Source organism: Haemaphysalis longicornis, unplaced genomic scaffold, assembly GCF_048455015.1.
Source record: "Haemaphysalis longicornis isolate Haplotype H1 unplaced genomic scaffold, Haemaphysalis longicornis Haplotype H1 scaffold_1, whole genome shotgun sequence".
Classification (NCBI taxonomy): Eukaryota; Metazoa; Arthropoda; class Arachnida; order Ixodida; family Ixodidae; genus Haemaphysalis; species Haemaphysalis longicornis.
In genome coordinates, this window is record NW_027526203.1 from 356,050,944 (window position 1) to 356,073,799 (window position 22,856).

Sequence of the window (22,856 nt, forward strand, 5' to 3'; positions counted from 1 at the left end):
CAGTAAACACAGTCCAACCGCGGGAGCTCACTGTCGAATTTTATCGTGAAGTGAACGCGACCAAAACACACATACTGTAGGTTTGGGCGAGTTGGTAATCCATGCTGTATTTCACTTGTGCTAAAAAAGGAGGCAAAGGCAAGTGAGGCAACACGAGTTGTCTTTTTTGCACAAGTAAAATACAGTGCAACACGCACACAGTTTCGGCCAACGGCCTGGGTGCAAAACTTTGTTCCCGCAGACAGGGCTGTCTAAGGGAGCAAAACGGCTGTTCTATCAGACGCAAATTACTGTCCACAAGAGAGCGGAACAGGCCAGCGCGCTACTTGCTGCCAAAATGTAAACAAGGAGATAACAGGCACGTGACTACGCCGAACCTGCAATAAACATAGCAACTGGCACTGGCACTGCGGCTTGGCAGCTTGCAAATGTCGGCACACCTTGAATTATACCTGTACATTTATAATTGTGTGACTGATGAAGGTTAACGTGCAAAGAAATATTTTATGTGTTTCTTTGAGAGCTCGTGTGTGTGGTTCTCGTTCTGTTCGTCATGCGACTCTTGACACATCCGCTTAGTCGCCGTTTACGTCATTTCTGCTGGGCGACTGATAGCTTCACTTTTTTATTATTTATGTGATTATTTTCAAGGTACTGTCCCAGGGAGTGGTATATTCATTTTCTGGGGATGCCAATCTATCTATTTAGACCAACTTCGGGATTCGCTGCGGTGGCTCAGTGGTTAAGGTGCTGTGCTGCTGAGCACGAGGTCGCAGGTTTGATTCCCGGCCGCGGTAGCCGCTTTTCTGATGGAGGTGAAAAGCGAAAACGCCCGTGTGTACGAGATTTCGGCGCACGTTAAAGATCCCCAGGTGGTCAAAATTAATCCGGAGCCCTCCACTACAACGCGCCTCATCGCCTGCGTTGCGTCGGCACGTTAAACCTCCACAATTAATCAATTAGACCAACTTCGATTTTGACTTCAGTGTCCCTTTAACTAAAGGAGTAAGCAGATGGGGATGGTAAGCTCCAGTGATATCCGCATTTGGTAGTGCCAGCAGGATGACGAAAGCAATGTGTCAAAAGGGTGGGGGGGGTAATGCAGAGGCAGGTAGTTGTCACTGGGAGACGGGTGGTGGCTGGAAATTGATCATTTGCGAAGCACGCAGATTGCCATATGGTGAGCAATAATTGTAGACACATGAAATGACCTAGTTGGCCATGTCATTGGGAGGGCAAGCGAAGCTCTGGTTGCCAGCATGTGTGCTGTGGCGGAGTCATGTCTACCAAGTCTGGTGGGGAATACAACCTTTACTGAAAGTGCATCACGAGTGCCTATTGTAGTAGTGCAGTGAAATGATTCAGCAGATCCAAGTACCAAGCCTTGCGTAAGGAAGAATTCACTTTTATGCGTTGCGTTGCCACAAAATAGCCTCTAACAGCAAAACAATAATCCTTCGAGGAAAATGGCAGGACAATTGGACTGTCACGTACTTCAAATGGCACATCTTGGAATTTCAACCACGTGATCAATCATGGGATAGAATTTCAAGCATTGAGAAAGCCCTAACTTCAAGCTGTCAATACTGATCAGGTGCATGTGACTGTCATGTAGTACCTATTAAAATTTTCACAAAACATCTCAACTTGTCCTCTGGGACCCCCGGACACAGGACACTAGGGTGGTTCCTTGTTTCTCAGCCACCCTTCTGCACGCTATAGGGTACAGAAAATGTTACTGCTCTGCGCACTGGCTTGGGACCTAAAACCCACGATGGCCTCAAATCTTCTGTGGGTTTACACTTAAAGGAGCCATGAAGAGAAAATGCAACTTCGTACAGTTTGAAAGAACTCGGATTCAGTATCACACTTTGCTCCATTACAGCCCCAAAAGATGTTTCTTAACGAAAAAAAAGCAAAATGTATTTAAAAACTTTCATATTTTGCGCCACAGTGACGTGTTATGAGCAAGAAGGACGTCATACGGGCCAACAATAAAACATAATTTTCAGTGCGTTTAACTGCACGTTAGCATTCAAGTAATGCGGTCAATTGGAACTAGAGGCCCCATTACAGACGTCCAGTCACGCGTCGTCGCGACAGGTCAGTTAGGTTGCCGCCAATCGCACAAACAAGGTTCCGTGACGTCATAGAAAAGTTGCGGGAAATTGGCAAGGGGGTCGCGACTGCTTTACACGTTTTCTTTAATATCTCCGTTATTTGTTCGAAGATTGCGATGATATCGGCATCATTGTTATCGGGATTAAGCAGGCTTTCTAATAAACCCAACTTTGATTTTGTCTTCATGGCTCCTTTAAGCGAGTAGACAGTGATGTTCACCTCCCCCTCATGAAAGAACAAACAGAGCTCCAACAGTACATAGCATCAGTTGCAAGTTATCTCTGCTGATATGTCCCTTGCTTGTTGTGTTGCTATTTTTGCTTCTTAGGCAAGCCTATTTCACTGCACTGCTTCTATTCTTCAATACATGTCGCACAGACTGTCCTGTCAGGAGTGCCCTCTCTTCATGTGCGCACTTTTTGCACGGCTGTTGTGTAGCATTTGCATGCTTCTGTGCCTGTTTTGCTCTGAGCATGCACCCTTTCAGTGGAGCTGTTGCATGCAAGAGCAAGAATTGTTTCTATGCCTTTGGCCTTTTAACCCATCAGTACAAGCTCTTTTTGAACGTAGAGGGTGTGCTTTCTGTGTGCATGTGTTCCTGCCGTGTATGTGTGCATGTTGCCATGCTTGTATGCAGGCTTTTATCCTTGTGTTTCTTCTGTAGTGCACATTGCCGTGCATGCTTTGTTTTTTGTTCTTTCTCATTTGTTTGCAGCCCACACTATTTGGCATTTTCACTTGTTGAGTGCAAATTATTTTCAGGAAGAACTTGTATGTGGATGTTCTGAAGGATTGACAGCTTGTGCATGGACAGCAACCTGTGCCAACTGCCAAAAAATGTGCTCCATCTTATGTTTCGCTTAAACATTGTTCACAGTGTGTCGTGTGATGCAGCAGAGCAATTGGTAGCCTCTGTAAATGCTTTATCTCTTTTGACCACTGTACCGTCAAACCCACTTATAAACAATATTGGCATGCCAACAAAGTTTCAAAATGTTTTTTGAGGGTGCAGAAGGGAACAAAGGTTACACGATTGGCTTTCTAAGTTGAGAAACCCACAGCAACATTCAGCGATCCAGTGATTTCATAGGAGCGGCCACAGTTGCCTGAAACAAAGTTACGCGGCTGTGCTGCATGCACTTGGGTGTGTCTAGGCGTCTCCTTATCGGGGGTGGTCAATGCCTTGGAAACAAGAAGCGAGCCTCTGCACAGCTCTATTTCTAGTGGGGCTGCCATGTGGTTGAGGTGACAACTCTGGTTTTTAAGAATTTGTCCTTCACTCCGCAATAATGATGCAAGGCAAAGGCTTTCTTCTTATCAAGGAGGCATTGGGCTAAGCCGGCCACCTAGGTACAAAGAGACTTGGCCAAACTGGAGGAAAAACGAGAAAATAACATAGGAGATAACGAGCATCCAAGCAAACAGTGGCGCCATATTTTTGACACCACTGTACATCTTTATCGTTTCTCTTCAAAGTTGGGGCGTATTCATTTGCTGTAATAAAAAGGGGTCCCTGGAGCATTGTAATGAGCATTTCCTTCTTTTTTTTCTTTGTGCCATATAACGAACATTAACCCAACATTAAAGTTGACGTTGCCACAGTTGTTTAGTGTTACGTCCGTTATATTGTTCCAGTTGATATTGCTGTAAATGCTGCAAGTGCTATCACGGGGCCTTGCTTTCGAGCTTTAATCGGGCCAAGCTCAAGTGATTAGAAAAATGCTGTAAACCTAATATTGAAATCAACAAAAGCATAGCCTTAACACTGAAATGTTTGAGATTTTGCTCTCCATATTTAGCGTCCCAGGGGCATATGTTGCCTTAGTTAAAATGCATTCAGGAGAGATGGTATCTGTTGCTTTTTGCGGTGTTGTCAGGAACAGAGCAGTGCGGTCAACTCGCCAGGTTTAGTTTAGTTGTATAAAAGACTAAGCGATGGGTGAAGTGGTCCCTTGAGCAAGAAACCACTCTGTACCAGGGCCCCATTGTTTGGCTCTTCTGGCGCTTGTTGAGAATGGAAGAGGATGAAAGCAAAACGGAGAACCAATTATCATCGGTTCTGCGGAAGATGGGGACGTGTTTGTGTGGCCCACTTGTCGACCTTGGGGCTGCTGCTTCGCTCTGCCTCCATCTGCAACATTTTCTGGAGTCATGAAACTTTGGGAGGACTACTCTGCAACAGTGCCATTAATCAGGGCTCCCAGTGCTTGGACCTTTCATTATCGCTAGAGGTGGCAACTTTTTCCTAAGCTCACCAATAGCATGGCTGACGAGTAGGGGGAAGCTATTCTCCCATTTGGCTGTGGAGATCGACTACGGCGGGAAGACCTTCATACAGGTTCGAGGGCATTGAACATAGTGGGGAGACAAGGCCCCACCTGATGGTCTGTACACTATATCGAAAATTGACACAACCATTGCGCAGAACTAGGCTGATGAACTTGCTTACTTTGTTAATGCTGCGGGACCTTCTTATTCGCCCCAGTGCGATTCAACTGCTGCCCTCCGTAAGCTTGAGAACTGCCGACAACTTCCCCTGACAAGAGAAAAAGGAGCAAGCCCTAACTGCATTTGAAAATGCCATTGTATAAACTGTATCGACATGGGCATTGAGGGAATGGTTGAAGAAGCATGCTGCCACACTCGCTGCGTGCGTGTACGGCATTGAAGCTGTCCTGCTATTTAAATCACTTTTAAGCAACCTAATAAAGTTTCTGTTTGCATTTTAAGGCCAGTTTGGTATGGGGAAATGACAACATTTAAAGCAGCTGAAGTACAAGGAAGACTGTACGTTACGTTCCTCATTTCAACAGTTACCTGAAAATCCCAGCATCGCTAAGAGGCAAGACTTCACCCTGACAAGATATATCTTGTGCCTCCTGGTGCAAATCCTGTGAAACTTGTTAGCAAAAATTTACCACCAAGAGTGTTGACCTGACTGTACCATACTCCAGAATTAGGCAGCATTAGTGTTATGGGAGCCTTAGTACTTCAGTAGTTCTACTCTGGGCATGTAAACACAAACTACTGCTTTGAGGAGCAGGATGCATGCTCCATTTCTGAAGCAGCTTTAGTCATGTCTCCTCAAGAATGAAGCTCATGAACACAGTGTACCCCCAGACAGAATGAGCACCTCGGTGCCGAGGTCGCATCACCACAGGACGCCTAATATTGGTAGCTGTCCTCAGCGAGGGCAAACCTTCCGTCTGTACAAGAAGTTGCTTTCACCGACTGGACTGTTTGCCACTTCACTCCTGCAACGTCTAGCTATGCTCATTGCGAATAGAAATGCGACCAGGAGTACCAGGCAAGACGACTGTAGTGGCCAGAGTTTACCTTACCACCTTGTGGTTGGAAGTAGTGTCGTTGATGGAGGCAAAAACTGAAAATGCCTGCATGTTGAGGATAGACGAGCACAGCGGCAAGATTGGGCATCAGTTGTTTGATGGCTCTGCTGAAGACAAGTAATGATGTCAGAGATGTTCAGTCCAGTGCTGTGGACTCTGATCTTTTTCTTGCTGCGAAGCAGTCTTGGGAGAGGCAAATGCTGGAGGAAGGAGGCTGGTCTACTGAGGATATAGCGTATTAACGTCCCATTGCCTCTTTCAACGTAGGAGCTTGCTGTGGGATGTGCGTATTCTAGTGGCTTTTTCCCACACCTATCGATGGTGGCTTTTTCATGGTCACACACTGAACATGAATTGCACCACAATGGCGTGGTGTGGCCCCCCTCCTCCTTTTTTTTAATACCAAGCGTGGAGAGGTAAGCTATGTTACAACCCTGTCTAGTTGTGCAGCATTGAATAAAATCCACGTTTGTGTGTGGCACTGTTTTATACCACTGGAGTGCTTTCTCTGGCTTGGAAGGCTGGGGCTGTGTGTCCAAGCTAAAGGGGAGAAAAAAAGCTTAAATAAAGTTGTTCCGAGAAGAAGGCAGAGTATCCTGCACCGGGCCTGCATTGAAATTCAGAAAATTAGCATTCCAGGTGCTTCAGGTAAGTACACAGCTAGCACATTGGTGTTTTGCAGTTTTTTACGTGCACACATGCTGCTCTAAACACTGTAAAACAGCATAAAAGTGCTTGTGCTTTGGGCATTGTATATAATGTAAGAAAAAAAATTGCAAGGTGAGTGTAATTGCGTAAATATTCTAAAAGTTTATTATTTCGCTGCCTCCAATTGCTTGTGAATCATGGACTTTGACATATGTGCGGTTAGTAAACTTTGAGATTTCAGGCTTGCTTCATACACATCCGGGCCACAAAATTTTTATGTGCCCTTGAATGTACAGATCTTAAAGCGTGGGAAAAATGGGGTCATGAAAAAAAAAAAAGGAGGGGGTGCTGTGATCCAAATGTACTTGAATACTCTAGTGGTGCATGATACTTAGTTGCTTCTGGCATACTTGCTCTTGCTAATCAATATGTGAAATGCAGTATACTTGAGCTAAAATAATCGTTCAAGGATTACTGGCATCAAATGAGTGTTTTCTGGGTTTTCATTTTTCTTCTTCTCATGAGCTTCTGCTAGCCCATAAACTGAGAGACAAATCAAGGCTGGCCAATGTGCTGCTGATCATGTATCGCAGCTTCATTCGTGGCATCAGATTTGGCTTTGGCTGCTGTGAGTTAGGGAGCAGGTGTGGAGTGCTCTGGAACCTAGTTGACGTCACATGACTACCACCCACTTCTTTCTAGCTCGATTTAAGATTGGTCCCACCGCATTCAGCAGGTCTGAAATTGTCCAGTAGTGGGAAGAAAAGGGGCAGAACACTCCGCTACCCCACCAAAGTGTTTACTTGGTGGTGTTATTTTTGCTGTGCGTGGGCTTGGCAGTTTCGTTGCTTTCACGAAGTGAACCATACAAGTCTTTGGAAATCTTTTGGTGTTAGTACTCCTGTAAGACGAATAAGGCACTTGTGCTTTCTCGTAACAGGTGAAATGCAAGAACTCATTGCTAGACAATGCAAAACAGGTTTTTGGTGAAACAGATGGAAGCCTTGTATGTTCATCTTCGGCATTTAACTACTGCCAAAGCATTTACACAACTCATTCTGTATGATAGGAAAACGAAAACTACAAGCGTGTCCATAGAATGGAAATGGTTGTGATACAGTTCACCGAGCAGTAATATAATTAATTGGTCTGTTCAAACTAGTGCCTAGGCAGCACACTTCACACTCATTTGAATTGCGTTTACCTGCATCATGTTTTGCTGTACTCTGCTGAACACTCGAGGCTGCTGTAGTCCAGAGAAAAAAAGTGGAACATTTTTAAAGCATGTTAGTGATGATTGCATTGCCGCAAGCAACACTGATTGAAGGCGGGCTTTCGTTGTGGGTTGACTGCTGCTCTGCTTTTCCACGTACAGGTTGGTCAACCGGTGCCCAGGCCTGCCACTGTGGCTGCAGTTGTCCAGTCTTCCATCTCCACTGCCGTAGCTGCCACTACCGGTACAACCACCCTTGTGACCGCTGCGAGCAGCAGCAGCTCAAGCACTGTGCAAGTGCCAGGTGGCAAGTTTCACTATGTGCGTCTTGTCACTGCGCCGGCAGCCACCACTCAGGCGAGCTCAACGGTCCTGGCTGGTAAGGGAGCACAGGGAGCCCTTCTCTTTCTTGCTGGTGTGGCATTCGTTCGCTTGGGAAGCTTCATAATTGTACCTTTTTCGGCAATGGGATATCAAATGCCCTCACACTAGAACTCTTTTACACGGTGCATGTTTTCCACCAGTCAGGAGCGGGGGGTTGAATCATAGATGTAAGGGAAGTTGTTTCATTTCTCAGTAAATGCAGTGGTTGGGAAGCAACATAAATATATGCGTTCCATTGTTTCCTTTTGTTAACTGTGTGGGGACCCGTGTGGCCCCCATGGCTCGTTTGCAGGTTAGGCTTCGCAAATCATAGGGCGGCCATCTTGGCCTGCGGCGTGGTTGCATGCGTGCTAGTGTCCTTGCTGGCCGTGCGTGGCGTGCCATACCCACGATACCACGTGACTTGTGAACAAGGATACCGGAGGACGGACCCTCATTGGTCTCCTACCGGCACCGTCTTTCCCGGAGGAACCCCTTTCCACCGAGCCTTGTTCGGGCGCATCCGATCCTTTTCTGCGGGAGTCGACTGGGCGATTCAGTTGGCGTTGGTTGGTGGAGGCGTGCTTACTCTCGCGGCCAGGCTAACTGAGAACCCAGTTGGCTCCACGGTGACTCTGCTTGGAGATTCCGTCTTGACCGGATGTCGGGAAGACTCTTCCCACGGCTGCGCTGACAGATATCTGGGTCCCTGTGGCTTGAGCGAGCGACAGTCATGTTTCCTGGCATGTACCCTGTATTTGCCAGGTAATAAAGCCTTACTTGGATTGCCAGAGTGTCTACTGCGCATGAGTACTTGAACCCGTGCGTGAGCCCTCGGATTTCGTTGGGGCTAGTGTACGGCTGCTAGTACTTTTTCTAACTAAGCAAGCCGGGGTTCTCTTTATCCCATACGTTAGCCCACAACTGATAAAAAGAACTGATGCATTTCCATTCAGATAACTGAAGGCAAACGGGCTTAGGTTCACCGAGTAATGCAGTTTCGGAACAGCAGAGCTTGTGAGCTTTGTGCAATTTAGGCAGTAAGTGAACCAAGCTGCAGAACTAAACGATGCCGAACATAATTACTGCGCTGGGTGAACTGGCTGCCAGCGTCTACTAATTTGCTGACGAGCTGCTGCTTGCAGCCAGGACTAGTCTGTTAAAGTAGCAGCTTCGTAGCTTAGTGGTGAACACATTGGGGCAGAATTATCGATGTTGAGTAGAATGCAAACTTGGGCTGGTTGGTACATTACGAAAACGAAAACTGCGCCTAAAACGAGGACTGCGCCCTGTGTGTCTGGTCGTCTCCTCTTGTGCCCTCGTTTTATGCGCAGTTTTCGTTATCAATGTTGCATCTTTGGGGGTTCAAAACCAGTGTGGCCTGTGATTATATTTCTTTTTACTGTAGGCATTCTGCTGTGTTCCAGGGGTGACATTGCCTCGTAGAGGGAAAGGAAGTGTGTTATAGTGCCCTTCAAAATATAATAGAGGAACCATGCACAACACGTGCCTTGTTACCATTACCTTTGCTAGATTAGTACATGAAAAAGGTACCTTTCAAATTGAATCGTGCAACAATGAGTCCTGGACAGTGTTAGGGAGGCAGCACTTTCAAATTACTTGTCCAGAGCATCACTGAATGCAAGACTGGCCTCATTGCCTTCAGTGAGCTTATCGTAAGTCTAATTCCCTAGGCTGCCTCCCCAGTGCTCAGTGTCCCCTTTCTTCCATAAGCATGATAGGGTGAAGATGATGCATGCACCCATTGTTTTGGTGGATGGGGGTGTGTTGCTTTTGAGCAGCTTTGGGTGGAAGTTTGCTGCTGCAAAAGTGATCGTGATTAAATGACCGTGGTCCACGGTTCTCCATTAAGGCGTGTGGTGCAGAAGCATATCCACTAAATTTTCTCTTACAAAACCAGTAGGACATCTTTATTTTCTACACGTGTAAGGATGAGGCAGGGAACTTTTCATAAATGCACTTACCCCAGTAGTCTTAATTAAAACGAAATCTGTTCTAAGTTCTGCAACCTTTACATGAAAGCTCATGTCGCCTCCAGCTAGTGGTAGGCAAGGAATGCATTGAGAAAGTTGCGAGAAATATGTATTATGGGTGTGAATATACCGAGATTTTAAAAATTGAAAGGAATAATACATATTTGCTTTGTGTTTGAATAGCAGCATTCGTAGCATTTGAGTAATTTCGAAGTATTTTTGAAAATGCAAATGCAAATGCAAATACTATGGTCTGATGGCTCCCAGTTAAACCTTGTTGTAAGAAACTCGGGTATGGGAAATTTCCCCTATATTAATTTAAATTTTCCCTATGTGGGAAATACTGCACTAAAAAGATGTGAAAAATGTGTTCTTCACATTGAATGAGGCACTAGTTATGTCACACTTCACAGCTCGTGCTGTCCCCACCAAAACCCCTTGGCTGCCTTTAGTGGTAGTGGCAGGCTTTTCTGCAGTGCACCAAGGATGACAGGTGACGGTAATTAACAGTTTCAGGGGTTGCTTGTGGGGCTGGAGGGCGAAAGGAATGGGGGCCGTGAGTGGAATGGCGTTATCTCCTGGCTTTGGACCAACAAGGCTGACTGATAATTTGGTTGCACAGAAGACCTGGTCAACACCTTGTAGACAAAAACTTTGCAGAACCATTTTTACTCTTGAAATGATGGACTACTTTCACCGTACTTCAGTAATTGCCTGTAGTTATTGCACTTAGAAGAATTAAATCTTCAGAGTTCCTACTTCTGTGACACTATGAGAAGTTACTGTGTGCTGCTTAAAGTACTGACACAAAATTTCAATGCTGATAATGTAAAAAGCTCCCTTTGTATATAGAAATCTCTCTCCGGAAGTTTCAACCGTAAGCGTTCAGTACAACATATTTTAATCTTTGCACGCACCAGAAGTCTCAGAACAGATGGCTTGTTGGCATTGGCATCAGCATGAGCCGACGAGCGCCTGGTCCACAAACTGCCAACGTCAGGGCTCCCATGGCGTAGCCAATGCACTGGCTGCTGTTGGCGCGCACTGCTATGCCATGTGCATCACGTCACAGTTTTGGGACTGATGTCATGTTGACTGGGTGCGGGCGACCACAACCGGTCAGGGCGCATGCGTGCATGCATCCAGCCTGTCCGTGGTGCGACGAGAACAGTACTGTCATGAGCACCCTTCTGTCATGGTGGCCCGCTCAGTTTTCGTTTAGTCGAAACTGAAACTGACACAAATAAATCAGGCTGAAAATAATTACGCTGCAGTTGACCATCCAATGTGCTATTCTATGATTACTAGGCTGGTAGGCACCCAAAGCAGCAAAAAAAAAAAAAAAAGTGCATTGGAACTTCTTTAGAGAGTGTGTTTCATTACTGGACCTGATACTAGCCATTGTGGCTATGGGTCTAAATGAGGATTGCAGAACTTTTGTGTACTGTTGAAAGACTTTCAAATACAAATACAATACAATATGCCAATGCCCATGCTCAAAAATCTGCTAAGGAGAGTTCTGTCATCGTGCCAGTAGGTATGGTTTGATAGGTACAGGGGTGAGACAGCTGCGCATATTGCGCCTTTCTGATACCATTCCATTTTCCTGCGCCAAGCTGCTCCAAAAGCACGAAAATGGCGAAAATTGCACCAAACTGCTCCAGAAGAGCCTCAACGGCACAGATTTTGATGCTCATGTCAGTTTCGGCGGGGACGAAAGCCTCCCGCATCCCGGTCACCGCTTTTATCGTCGGTCAATCGCAAACACAGAAATGGCACAAATAGAAAGACTGAAACGAAGCAAGCGATAGCTTCTAAAACTCGATTCGCTTTCCGTCCGGGTTCGCTAAAACGGCCTTCTCGATTAGGCATCGCTGTGGCAACAAACATGGCCGCCGCCTGATCTGGCTGCTATTAACGCGCTCAGTGCGTATCGCCGATGATATTTTCCCTGGTTTATTTTACGCTATCAGCTGGGTTCCAGTCTATTCATTCTATCTGTTGTGGCTCTGAACAGTGACGTTAACGCGGGGATATGGTTTGAGGTTGGTGCCAGATTACGGGAAGTTGGGCGGCTCGAAAAAAAGTTCATTGAAATGTGGGGCCTACGACTTCGGCGTGGTTTGTCCTTGAGTGCGAAACGCGGTGCGCGTCTATAATCGGGTTCGTGAAGTGAATTTTTTGGCTGGTTGTGGTGTTGTAAAATGCTGAGGTGTTGCTTTGCTTCGAAGCGCGATCGCGAGCCTCGGGGATGGAACGGTTGACACGAAAGTTGCGGGCTTTGCTGCGGCGCCGCGACCTGTTGAGGCAGCGCCCAATAGCTGCAGGACTACACGGTTGCCATAGCACGCAACTATAACACTTGATGTATGCAAAGTGAAATTTTATGCCAAAATCTAGGTGGCTAAACAATAACGCTACTCAAATGACCATAAGGTTAACCTGTGCCCCGGGGACTGAAACGGGTAGGCTGGTTGGGCTATGCGACCGTTAGCTCGAAGCTGCTCAACTGTTGCCGTGACTACAGTCGTTTGTACAACGCAGCCTGGGATTACAAAAATAATAACTTTAGCATTAAAACAGCAAAAAAGCCACAATTGCGGAGCCCTTAAATTTGATAAGAGTTTTAGCAGTCCGTCTGTTCCGTCGTGTACGTAGTTACCGTGCTCACCGGGACTCGTCTGAGCACTTGGGCATTCGTAGCCGTAGGGGGATTAGTTCCGTGGACCTGCCTTCGCCTTGTCCGCGCCTCCTCGCCCTTCCGCGCGCGCAGGCGCAGACCAGTCCGGTCAACCCGGTAACAAAGTGACCAACAGAACAGACGGACTGCTAAAACTCTCTAATGTTAACGGCAGTTTTGTTGTCAGTGTTGCGTGCAGGCACAACACAATATCACCAGTTAGGAAAAAGGTAGTGCAGTTAGTACTTTGTGATACTCTTAAAAACTCTTTCAGGTAAGGCCGTTTGAGTGTTCTGTGTATTCCAAACTGATTGAAATGTGCACTTGACCTTGCAAATTGCTGAAATAATGATTTTTTAAGCTCACAAGACGATGTATTAAATGTCCCTAACTGCTCCAAAGCAAGATTCTTCTGCTCCAAAATCGAAATTTTGCTGCTCCGAAAACTGCTCCCAAATCTGTTTGGGCTGTCTCACCCCTGTAGGTATGGTTTGATATGGTTCATATGATGGGGCTTGCCTAGCAGGCACTTTTTGATTGATTGTAGGGTTTAACGTGCCGACGCAATGCAGGCGGTGAGGCGCGCCGTAGTGGAGGGCTACGGATTAATCTTGACCACCTGGGGATCTTTAACGTGCGCCAAAGTCTGGTACACACGGGCGTTTTTTCTTCTCGCCTCCATCAGCAAACCGGCCTCCGCGGCCGAGAATTGAACCCGCGACCTCATGCTCGGCAGCACAGCGCCTTAGCCACTGAGCCACCACGGCGGGTAGCAGGCACTTCTTCATGATGCCTGTGGGAATGTGCAGGCACCTGTGTTCAGGATTGCTGGGGGAGTTAGCCCCCCTAGAAAAGGCAGCTTTGCGAGAGGAGATGCTCCATAATCGTGTTTCAGGTGCCTGTGTTCTTTGGGGCATTGTTGGCATAAGCGTGTCGAGTGACCTTGTCGGGTCTCCCATCTGTGCTTGCCTATTGAGTGTGCCGGTTATTGCAGCGGCCAAGCCATCGACCCTGGTGCCCGTTTCCACAGCAAGGCCCCTTGCACCAGCAACATCTGTTCCATCGAGCACAGCTGGTGGAACTTTGCCTGCTGGTGTGCGACTGACGGTGCCCATTGCCCCGGCCATTTCATCCCACCAGGTGTGTCCCTGCACCCAAGAGTGGCAGCATCTGCCAAAGCCAGGCATTCACTTCAATTTGTCTTGCACCGTCTATTGGTGGGGGCAGTGTTTTTATGCCCATTGTCACCGAAACAAAAAAAATGAAAAGATGAGGAAAAAAAACAGGGCAGCATTTTTCAGAACTCCGTCCACCCTGCGGGGTGCGGTGCCATCACAGGTGGGAAAATAATAGTGCTCAGAGCTGTGAATGGGTAGTGCTGTGGCAATGGAAATAGATCTAGAGTGCATACATTTTGAACGTTTTGGACATGAAACAGACGTTGTGCGCATGCTGCACATGTACTTGTTTTGATGCGTGCAAGCTCACAATTCCAGCGAGATTGTAGATGAACCCTGTGCACAGATGATGGGGGTGACAGCTCCAGGAGAATCCAAGAGGAGAGCGGGCAAAGAGGCATTGTCAGGAGTAACGGCAATTAGCAGCTGCGACCTGTGCCGTGGACGCCAACCAGTGCTTCGTTAGCCAGTGGGTGCAGTGTGGGCTGGACGACCTCACCAGCTCCCATTGTTTCTCTCCCAGTCTTTCACGGTTCCTGTTTAGCAGCTCCGCAGGATTGAGTTGGCGCTTGCCCGAGTGATTGGAGCCACTAGGGGAGCGAGTGACAATGTAGTGGCTGCAAGTACAGTAATCCGCCATTTCTCGAAGTCGTAAATTCCGCTGAAAATTTCGAGATTAGCGGAGTTTCGAGTTATGCGAAATACCGAAAATGTGTGGCCAGGTCACTGAAATAAGAGCTAATGCTGGTAATAACCGCTCCACTGCACAGGGGAGCTTTTGTAATAAAGGCAAAACACTTTGCAGGAAAAACATTTGAATTTAGGATGAAAGAGCTTCGTAGTGCTTGCGTCTTTCACGCTAGCATCTGGTCCCTGAAAAGCGTTCCATAGCTGCTCCATGGATTGCATCAACTGTTGGTCGCCACAACTAAATTCTAACTTGTTGCGAAGCAGGCGCAGCATCTTTGTTGCCAACAAAGTTGCTGCACCTGCTTTGCAACAAGGTAGAATGTAGCCTCGAGAAGTACCTACAATGACAGAAAGTTTCGGTCATTGTAGGCCCTTCTCGGGGATCCTGTTCGTCTTCATGATCAGCTGCATCGTCCACAGCTCTATCAACAATGTAGGCATCGGACAGCATTCCGGTAACAGGAACATCGGCCTCATACAGCAGAAATGTGCTGTTCACGACCGCGTTCAGTACGTAGGTGAGCTAAGCGTTAGAACGAGACCTTATTAGCTGTCTGTAGCGGACTTTGCTTTGTGTCCCCTCTATCAACATTTCAAGGTATCTGCGGTCCCCCGAAGAAGCGTTTCGAGATAAAGGGGAGCAAATAATGGCGCCTGTGGGAGATAAATGCACAGCGAAAAGAAGTTTCGACTTCACCAATATTTTGAGATATCCGAGTTCGAGTTAACGAGGGATTACTGTAAAACAGTTCAGAGAGGCCTGTGGAAACCGATAATGAATGGGATGTATGTACAGTTAGAAAGCACTGTAACCTTGACTGGCGTGCCAGTTATTTTCTTGATATCGATTATGTCGCAAAGCTTTTTGACCCTGGTCTTCATCTGGTAGTTGTACAATGCACCGTTCGGTTAGGCGCTGTTGATTGCCGTGAGTACCTTCTCAGGAATAGCTGCCACTTCAGTGGGATTTTTTCGGGCCTATGGGACACACAGCTGCTATGACAGCTCACCGGTCAAGCTCTTTTTTTTTTTGTTTATTTTCTCGGTGTGACCTTGAGCACAGTTCCTTCTTTCATAACGGGATGTGTGCAGGATGGGACCCTAACAGTTTGAAAGCATGTGTTCTCTCCTCCTTCCCTGTCCCCCTCTATTTCTGAAGGGCCCAATATCTGGCACTGCGAGCTGTGTTTCTGAGATCTGTGGAGCTCAAAACTTCCCCCTAGAGTATGACTCCAGGTCTATCATTCATTGAGCCAGCCAGTGAAAAAAAGAGGGTTTGGCATAGTGCAGATAGCTTCTGCTTTTTTCATGGTGAAGATTTCCGCGAGAGAAGTGCTTCACATTTCCTTGCACTTTGCCACGGTGTGAGATGTACTGGGCACAGTTTTCTTTATGGCTGCACTTTACTCAGGTCCCAAAAATTTAGAAATAAAAAGGCAGTCTTTTGCATTCATCCAAGCAATGTGGTTGTGCAGTGCTAGAAGTATACTGCAAAGAGGTTTGTGGGGAAATTCCTCTTGTCTTTTGGCATAAGGCTTTAGAGCATATGCGTGTGTATATATAGGCACCTTCATGTAATTAGAATCGAGCATTACGATTACAAAAAGATTCCGTCATCAAAGTACATGAATCATTCTCAGTGTAGTGGACCATCTCATCATATTTTTTATACTTTGATTATCTAAGATAAAATAGCAAACTTTTTAATGAGTGATTCCAGCAAAAATGGTTCAATTCTGAATGTAGTCTGTAAAACAACAAAACCAATGAATGCAGAATCCCCTGTGATATTTTCTTCTTGTGAAAAGTTTTTATTGCTTTGAAGGATATGCACCATTCTTTGCAGTTTCTTTTGAGCACCATAAATCCATAAGTTCCTCCTGTTCGAGGAATTCTCACAAGAGATGTTATGCATATTTGTGGACAGTCACAACTCTCCGATTAACACTTTTGCCTCAAGTAACTTGCTTGATTGTTTTCACTTAGCCAATTACTTAACCAATTAACCAATCGACCTAACTGTAAAAATGGTGAGCTGGTTTTTGCCACTATTAGTAATTGTTATTTACTTTGTTGCTGCTATAAGTTTTCCTATTTTAATGGCGTGAGGGTTCCAGCTAGTTGGTAATTCATGAGCTTTCATGCTGTGAAGCTCGTGATTTTAATGCTTGGTTCAAGTCACACAACATGTGCACACATGCACACAATATATTGTGTGTGTGTGTGGGGGGGGGGGGGGGGGGGGTGTTTCTGGCTCCATGGGTGTCTATACATGTTCCTCACCCAATATGTTCCTATGCCTCAATGATGCACTATAGTGTGAGTTTCCGCGAATAGTCTATTTCCCCTAAACACAAAAGGCACGTGCATATGCATTCTTGAACACACACACACGGTGAGTGGAGTTTTTTGAAGACAGTGCCTGTTTGTTGTGTCCTCACCTTGCGTGTTTGTTGGGTCCTTGCATTGTTTTTTATGTAAGTGAACATTTTTTGTTTGAGGGGAAGGATAAGTCTGTTGTTATTCGAACCTTCTTAACTTCACTCTTTCGGGACCACCGGAAAAAGTGATGAAAAAGAGAGGTGCCGGTACAAATTTTTTATCACATAAAGCAAAAGCACCATCCTGCTTTAGCATATACCAAAATGCAGGTAATTATATGTTCTTGGACATACAATACAATGTTTTACTTTAACATAGCACATAACACCATGAAAAAACACAAAATAATAATTTCGGAACAGAAACTGCAGAAAAAGTTAAAAGCGTTAACATAAATATTCAGAAACAATAAAATTATTTCAGGATATACAAAATGTGTCACAATGCTTTGTTTCTTGATCATGAAAGTTTGGTGTGGCTAGGCATAAACATATTTTTTTGTGTGTGTGTGTGAGCTCCTTGGCACTAGGGACCAGAACTTGGTCCCTTGCCTAGAACTTGTCTAGGTTGGCTGTGTGTGCTGCTCGGCGAAGCAGTTCTGTACGGAGGTGAGACACAGGTGCACTTTGCAAGTATCGCAAAACACGTTCATAGCACAGCTTGCAGTTCTTACATTTTTCGACTTTTTGTGGTTCGTGGTCCGCGCATTTTCCAGTGGGTGGTGGAGGAGGGCGAGCTTGTTTGCCATCTAAGTAAAAAATCTCTTCTGTAAAAGCCAGATGATCATACCTGACTTTTTGAGCGAGCTCAAGGATCTCCGGGTGTGATGGACAATGTGCTTTGAAAAGAACAAAACACAGTCAGTGTCTATTCAATGAAAAAGTAGGGTCTTCCATCCCTGCACACTTTGCATCAGGACATCGTAATAACCAACCATTTGATCCGACTTATATCTTCCCAGCATTCCGGTGTTGTATTCGTCAATAAGCAAAGGCTTGGACACAGATACCTGAGCCTAAGTGTTTCCACTCCTCACTCATCTTTTTGCAACCACTTTCTCGTTGGCAGTGGGGATGGGGCTGATCAAATTTACAACGCACCGATCTTTCCATTAACCCTTTGAGGGTTTTCGCCGTACGTGTACTACGGTGGTTTTCCGTCCCGCAAGGTCTTTGCCGTATGGGTACGATTTTGAGCATCCGTTTGAAATTTCGCGCCATATTAACGATGCATGCTCCCTGGGAGGTGCTGCCACCTCCTGGGACTTACAAGAAGTGTTTGAAATTTGATTGCGCTACCTTCTTGCGGTGAAAAACAGAACTCTCTGGCTTCGGCGCGTTACGGCTTCTGTACGTGTCAACGCGTTTCGTGGTTTCAGTTTCGCCACGTGATCGCATCGGAGGCGCGCGAAACTTGATCGGCGCTCGCTATCAGGGGCGGCGGAAGTTGATTTCGATCTATATTGGCGCTGCTCTTATCTTGTTTATTACCCACGTTCACTAGGTATTCTTGCCCCTCCTTGCTTGGAACTGAAGTAACCTACTCGGAGACTCCGTTGCGGGGGCTGCGGAAGTTGATTTCTATCTATATTGGTGCTGCTATTAGCTTGTTTATCACCGGCGCGCACGAGTTATTCTCGCTCTCCTCGTTTACTGAGTTGCCTTTGAGTTCTTCAGATGCACGGCAAAGCGGCGATATGGCCCAACGAACTGCCCGTTCGGATGACACCGACCGCGATGACTCTTCTGACTCTCTCCTTTCACCGAGTCTGAATCGGAAGACAGTCTTTCTTCGGAAGAAGACAGCTCATTTTCGGACACGTGTTTTATGCGTGCAGACTGCGATAAGGCACTGTGCGTAGACCCGTGTTTCAAGGAATACCACACTCTGAAATACTATTGAACATTTTTCAGTTCTAAGTGATGCTGACCCCAAAATACCGTTCCTGATAATTTTTTACCATTTATTCTAGACTTTAGACATTTTGTACGTTCCAAATCCGCAATAAACTAATTTAACCACCAGGGAAAGTTTTTTTCAAAAAAAATTCGACCCTCAAAGGGTTAAAGGCCAACTGCACTAAAAATTTCGACCTCTTTAAAACCCCATATCCGTATAGTGTGCTTAAAAAGAAAGCAACATGCAAAATACAACAACTGAAATACGCGCGTGGATGCCGCAAGCAGTCAGCAAAAATCAGCGATTTTGAAACTGAAACCAAGGAGAGCGTGGCCATGCAGTGACGTTGCAGCCGTCCAGTGAGCGGGCGAACGGTCAGCCACTCAGGGGAAAGTCTGTGTGCAAGCTCTACGCGAACACGGGGCAGCAAATGGGTGAAGCGTGCGCAGCATAGCTCGACCAGTTCTCCAGGTGCGTGGCTGGCCAGAGGAATAACGCCCCTGTCGGCTGGAACGTCACAGGTGTGTCACAGCTGTTTACACGATCCGCCGGCAGGTGCAGCGTGGTCTGCCGCGGAGCTTTTTTAAATGCTTCTGACTGATTAATGAGGCATTTCACGGGGCTACCACTCGTGTCCCAGCTGATTTGGGGGTACTTACTACGCATTAAAAATAAATTAGGTCAAGGTGAAATTTGAATGCAGTTGGCCTTTAAAGGTTAAGGATTTTGCCATCTTTCATCCATCTAATGTCCCCACGTTTAGCTTTTTTTTTTTTTTTTTTTTCCCAATGTACCTCCTTCAGTTCTTTAGGAAATCCTTGGCGATCTTTGTGCGTTGTTTCACAAGCCAATGTTTTACGGCCAATGAGGTAACCAAACAGGTGTGTTGAAGTGCAAAAATTGTCCATAAAAATTTTATATCCGTGATCAAGCTATATGGAACACAGCTCGCACACTACATCAAAAGCCAAGCCATGAAGCCCTGGCTGCTGACGGCGGCCAGTGTAGACACTGAACTGCGCAGTGTATCCCGTGTCAGGGTCAGCTAGCACCCACAGCTTGTATCCCCATTTTGTCACCTTATCTTTTAGGTATTGCCGAATGCCAGACCTGCCTTTTGATTTTACCATGCGCTCATCCACAGAAAGAGCTCAATCGGGCTGGAAGGGCTTTGCTGACACTTGGTTGATGTGCTCAAGAAGCCACCACAGGTACCGCAGCTTTCCTTTTGACTGTTGGTTCTGGTCATCCAAGTTCGCAACTTGGAGGAGTGCTAGCAAAGCTATGAATTGCTTTCGGGGCATGATGCGTTATGGGAGGAGACCGCTATAGAGACTTCCTACGTTCCAGTACAGTTTGAGTCATGGTACCTTCACGATCCCCTTGTTAATCACCAGCCCAGTGAACTTCGGCAGTTCACTGGGGGTGACTTCTTCCCATGACCCATTTGAATGAGCATGCATCGCTTTTTCCAGAATGCGTGTCCACGCGTACTTGTTTGAGTTATCGGAAATCGTTGCAATAACTTCTGTAAAAGAACAGAAGAAAGAAGTCCACGGAAGTCAAAAACTTCTTTGTCCTACTTCTCAAGGCCATGGCTACGTCGTCGCCCAGGTACATGCCAGGCTCTCGTCTCAGCGAAAACTCGATCCGCTTCTGTGCTGGTGGCTGGAGATCACCACCATGGGGGGTTGACACCCTAGCGAACAGATATAAACCAGCAAGCACATATATCGAGCGTAATTGAATTGAGAGCCAATTGAAACCCAAACCAATACTCGCCTTCGAGCCCCACTTGATGTTCCAGGCTGATCATCACGTGAATACTCACTCGAGCTGAAATCCGAGCTTGTAAAGTCGCATTCCGACTCTGTACTGCCGCTTTTATCAACAAAATCAACAGTGGAAGCTGAAGATATGTGAGATGGATGCCGAGTTCTCATCGCGTGAGCATGACGCCGTGTTTGCTTACTTTAGATACCACGGCCCTTCAGAAAAAAATCAGATGCATTGCCGCCTGGCAATAACAAAGCAAACTGCACTGCTGTGCCAAGATATTTGAGCATTACTGGCTAGCTTGAGTGTCACTTTCTTTGCCATACCATGAAATGAATGTTGGAGACTAACTTGAAGCTGTGGGGCAATGTGGAAACTTGTGGGAATGTTAGCAGTTCTTGCGTTTTGCATCTTTAGCCATTTTCAACCAACTGATATCACTATTGCAGAGCTGCCCCAATACTGTTCCGTACAAAGTGCGCTATTGAGGACCCAATTCGTGAACAAGCCCGACTTGCTCTGTGTAGTGAAATGTGGAGGCTGTAACGGAACACTCGTGAGAGGTCTAGAGGCCCAGGGGTGAGACAGCTGCATACATTGCGCAGTTTTAATACAATGCCGTATTCCTGCACAAGGCTGCTCCAAAAACATGAAAATTGCAAAAATTGCGCCAAACTGCTCCGAAACAGCCTCAAAGGGAAGCAGTTCGACGCTCCTATCAGATTCGGTAGGGGAAAAAGTCGAGTTGACAGCATCGCAAGCATCCCAAGTGGTGCTGTTCTTTGCGAGGACTGGGTGATCATCTTGGTATTGCCATTATTGCTAGGTCAACTGAACCCTCGTCTTCTGCCTTCTGGTCGCCGCTCTTATCGTCACTTACTCGCTACCGCATAAACAACAGAAAAGAAAGGACTGAAACGAAGCAAATGATAGCTTCTGAAGCATGCTTGGCTCTCCGACTGCGTTTGCTAAAACGGCTGTCCTGACTGGGCGTCGCTACGGCAACAAAAACCATGGCCACTGGGCGAAGCGGCTGCTGCATAGTTAAGTACAGTGAACTAGAAAACCTTCTAGAACACTGTATAAGCGCTCAGTGCGCTTCGCCAACATTTTCCCTGGTTTAGGGTTGCGCAGTCAGTTGGATTTCCGCATGGTCGTTTTATCTGTTGTCCAAAGATGTTGTCCATTGGGAACAACATGGTGCCAATGACTTCGCCGTGGCTCGTATTTCAGCGTGAAATACGGTGCATGCGTCTCCGGTCGCGGTTCGTGAAGTGAACTTTTGGACTGACTCATTGCGATATTATAAAACGTTCAGCTATTGGTTTGTTCGACAGTGAGCTCGCGAGTCTCGGGAATTGAAGAATCGACACGCCCAATTATGCGGTGCGCACTGCATCACTGCGACATGTTTGGGCATGTGCAATTTACAGCAAGACTGATTACGCAAGCAATAATAGTTAATATATGTGGAGTGAAATTTGATGCTAAAGGTGAGGTGGCTAAACATAAGCAATGTTACTGAAATTATGATTGGGTAAATGGTGCTACCATGAAGTTTCTTACTATATACACTAGAGAGGAATCTGGTGCTAGCATCTATGCGGCTCATGTCAAGGCTGTCTGTGTCATCATGGGCCACCATTATACCGTGCGCTCACCTTAGTTTCGTCATTGGCTTGGATTGAAACGTTTTTAGTGGCCGTATATTCGAACACAGTGCCACAAAATCGCAAAGAATGGTGTTTTATTATGTGAGTGGAAAATAAAGCAGGCTGTTTTAAAGCTGAAGAAAATGGCAGTAAAGCGTATTTTTGCCAGAACGGTTGTGCCTACTATTCTGCAGGCCAAGCTTGTAGTTAACAAAAATGTTAATATTTTGGGGGAAACTCATTAGAGACTTATTTTATTAAGTTAACAAATATTTCAAATACTAGGTTGTTTGGAGAGCTTGGAAATGTTTTGAGCCTACCTATGAAAACGGCGCCTTCGTGGTGAACCGGTACACCGACCGTCAGCCACAGTTTAACAAAACTTGTTGCTGAAAAAGTTGGTTCATACTTGAAGAAAAAAGAAAATGTGGCGTTAAACAGTTGTGGACGAAGACGAGGTAGGACGGATACAGGCGTCCATATCTGTCGTATTTGTCTTCTTGTTTTATTGTATTTGGTTTTAGTGTATTTGGTTTTTTGTCAGCTACAGCTTTTGCAGCGGCATTATCCACTTAGTCATACTGTCCTTTGACTCCGGCATTACCAACATTAAGGGGGGACACCCCTCTTAAAACTATTTCTTTTAATTTTTAAGTAAACTCTGTGAAACTTGTCAGTCTTGCTGCTTTCCCCCCACTGATTTCAAATATGGCATTATTTTCTTAGTTGGTCAATTAGGTCCTGAAATAATTAGTGGTAATTAACCATTTTTGGAGGAACAATAGACAAAACTGTGTTGGTCAGAAAACTGTAATCTTTAAATTTTCCAACACTATGAACCCTGGTGAGTGCAATAAGACAATCAGTTTTTTTATTCATTGCTTGGAACTGATTTTGCCGCTCATTAAACTTC

At 46.0% G+C, this 22,856-nt stretch overlaps 1 protein-coding gene across 6 annotated transcripts in view; it reads left to right on the forward strand.

The window, feature by feature from the left end:
- The window catches only part of LOC144154952 (uncharacterized), a 69,949-nt gene that overhangs the window by 23,121 nt on the left and 23,972 nt on the right, over positions 1–22,856 (forward strand). For all 6 annotated transcript variants that reach the window (XM_077686097.1, XM_077686102.1, XM_077686098.1 and 3 more), the window contains 2 exons: positions 7,492–7,708; positions 13,361–13,506. In XM_077686097.1, coding sequence (XP_077542223.1) covers positions 7,492–7,708; positions 13,361–13,506 — 363 coding nt within the window. The remainder of the gene's footprint in view (positions 1–7,491; positions 7,709–13,360; positions 13,507–22,856) is intronic.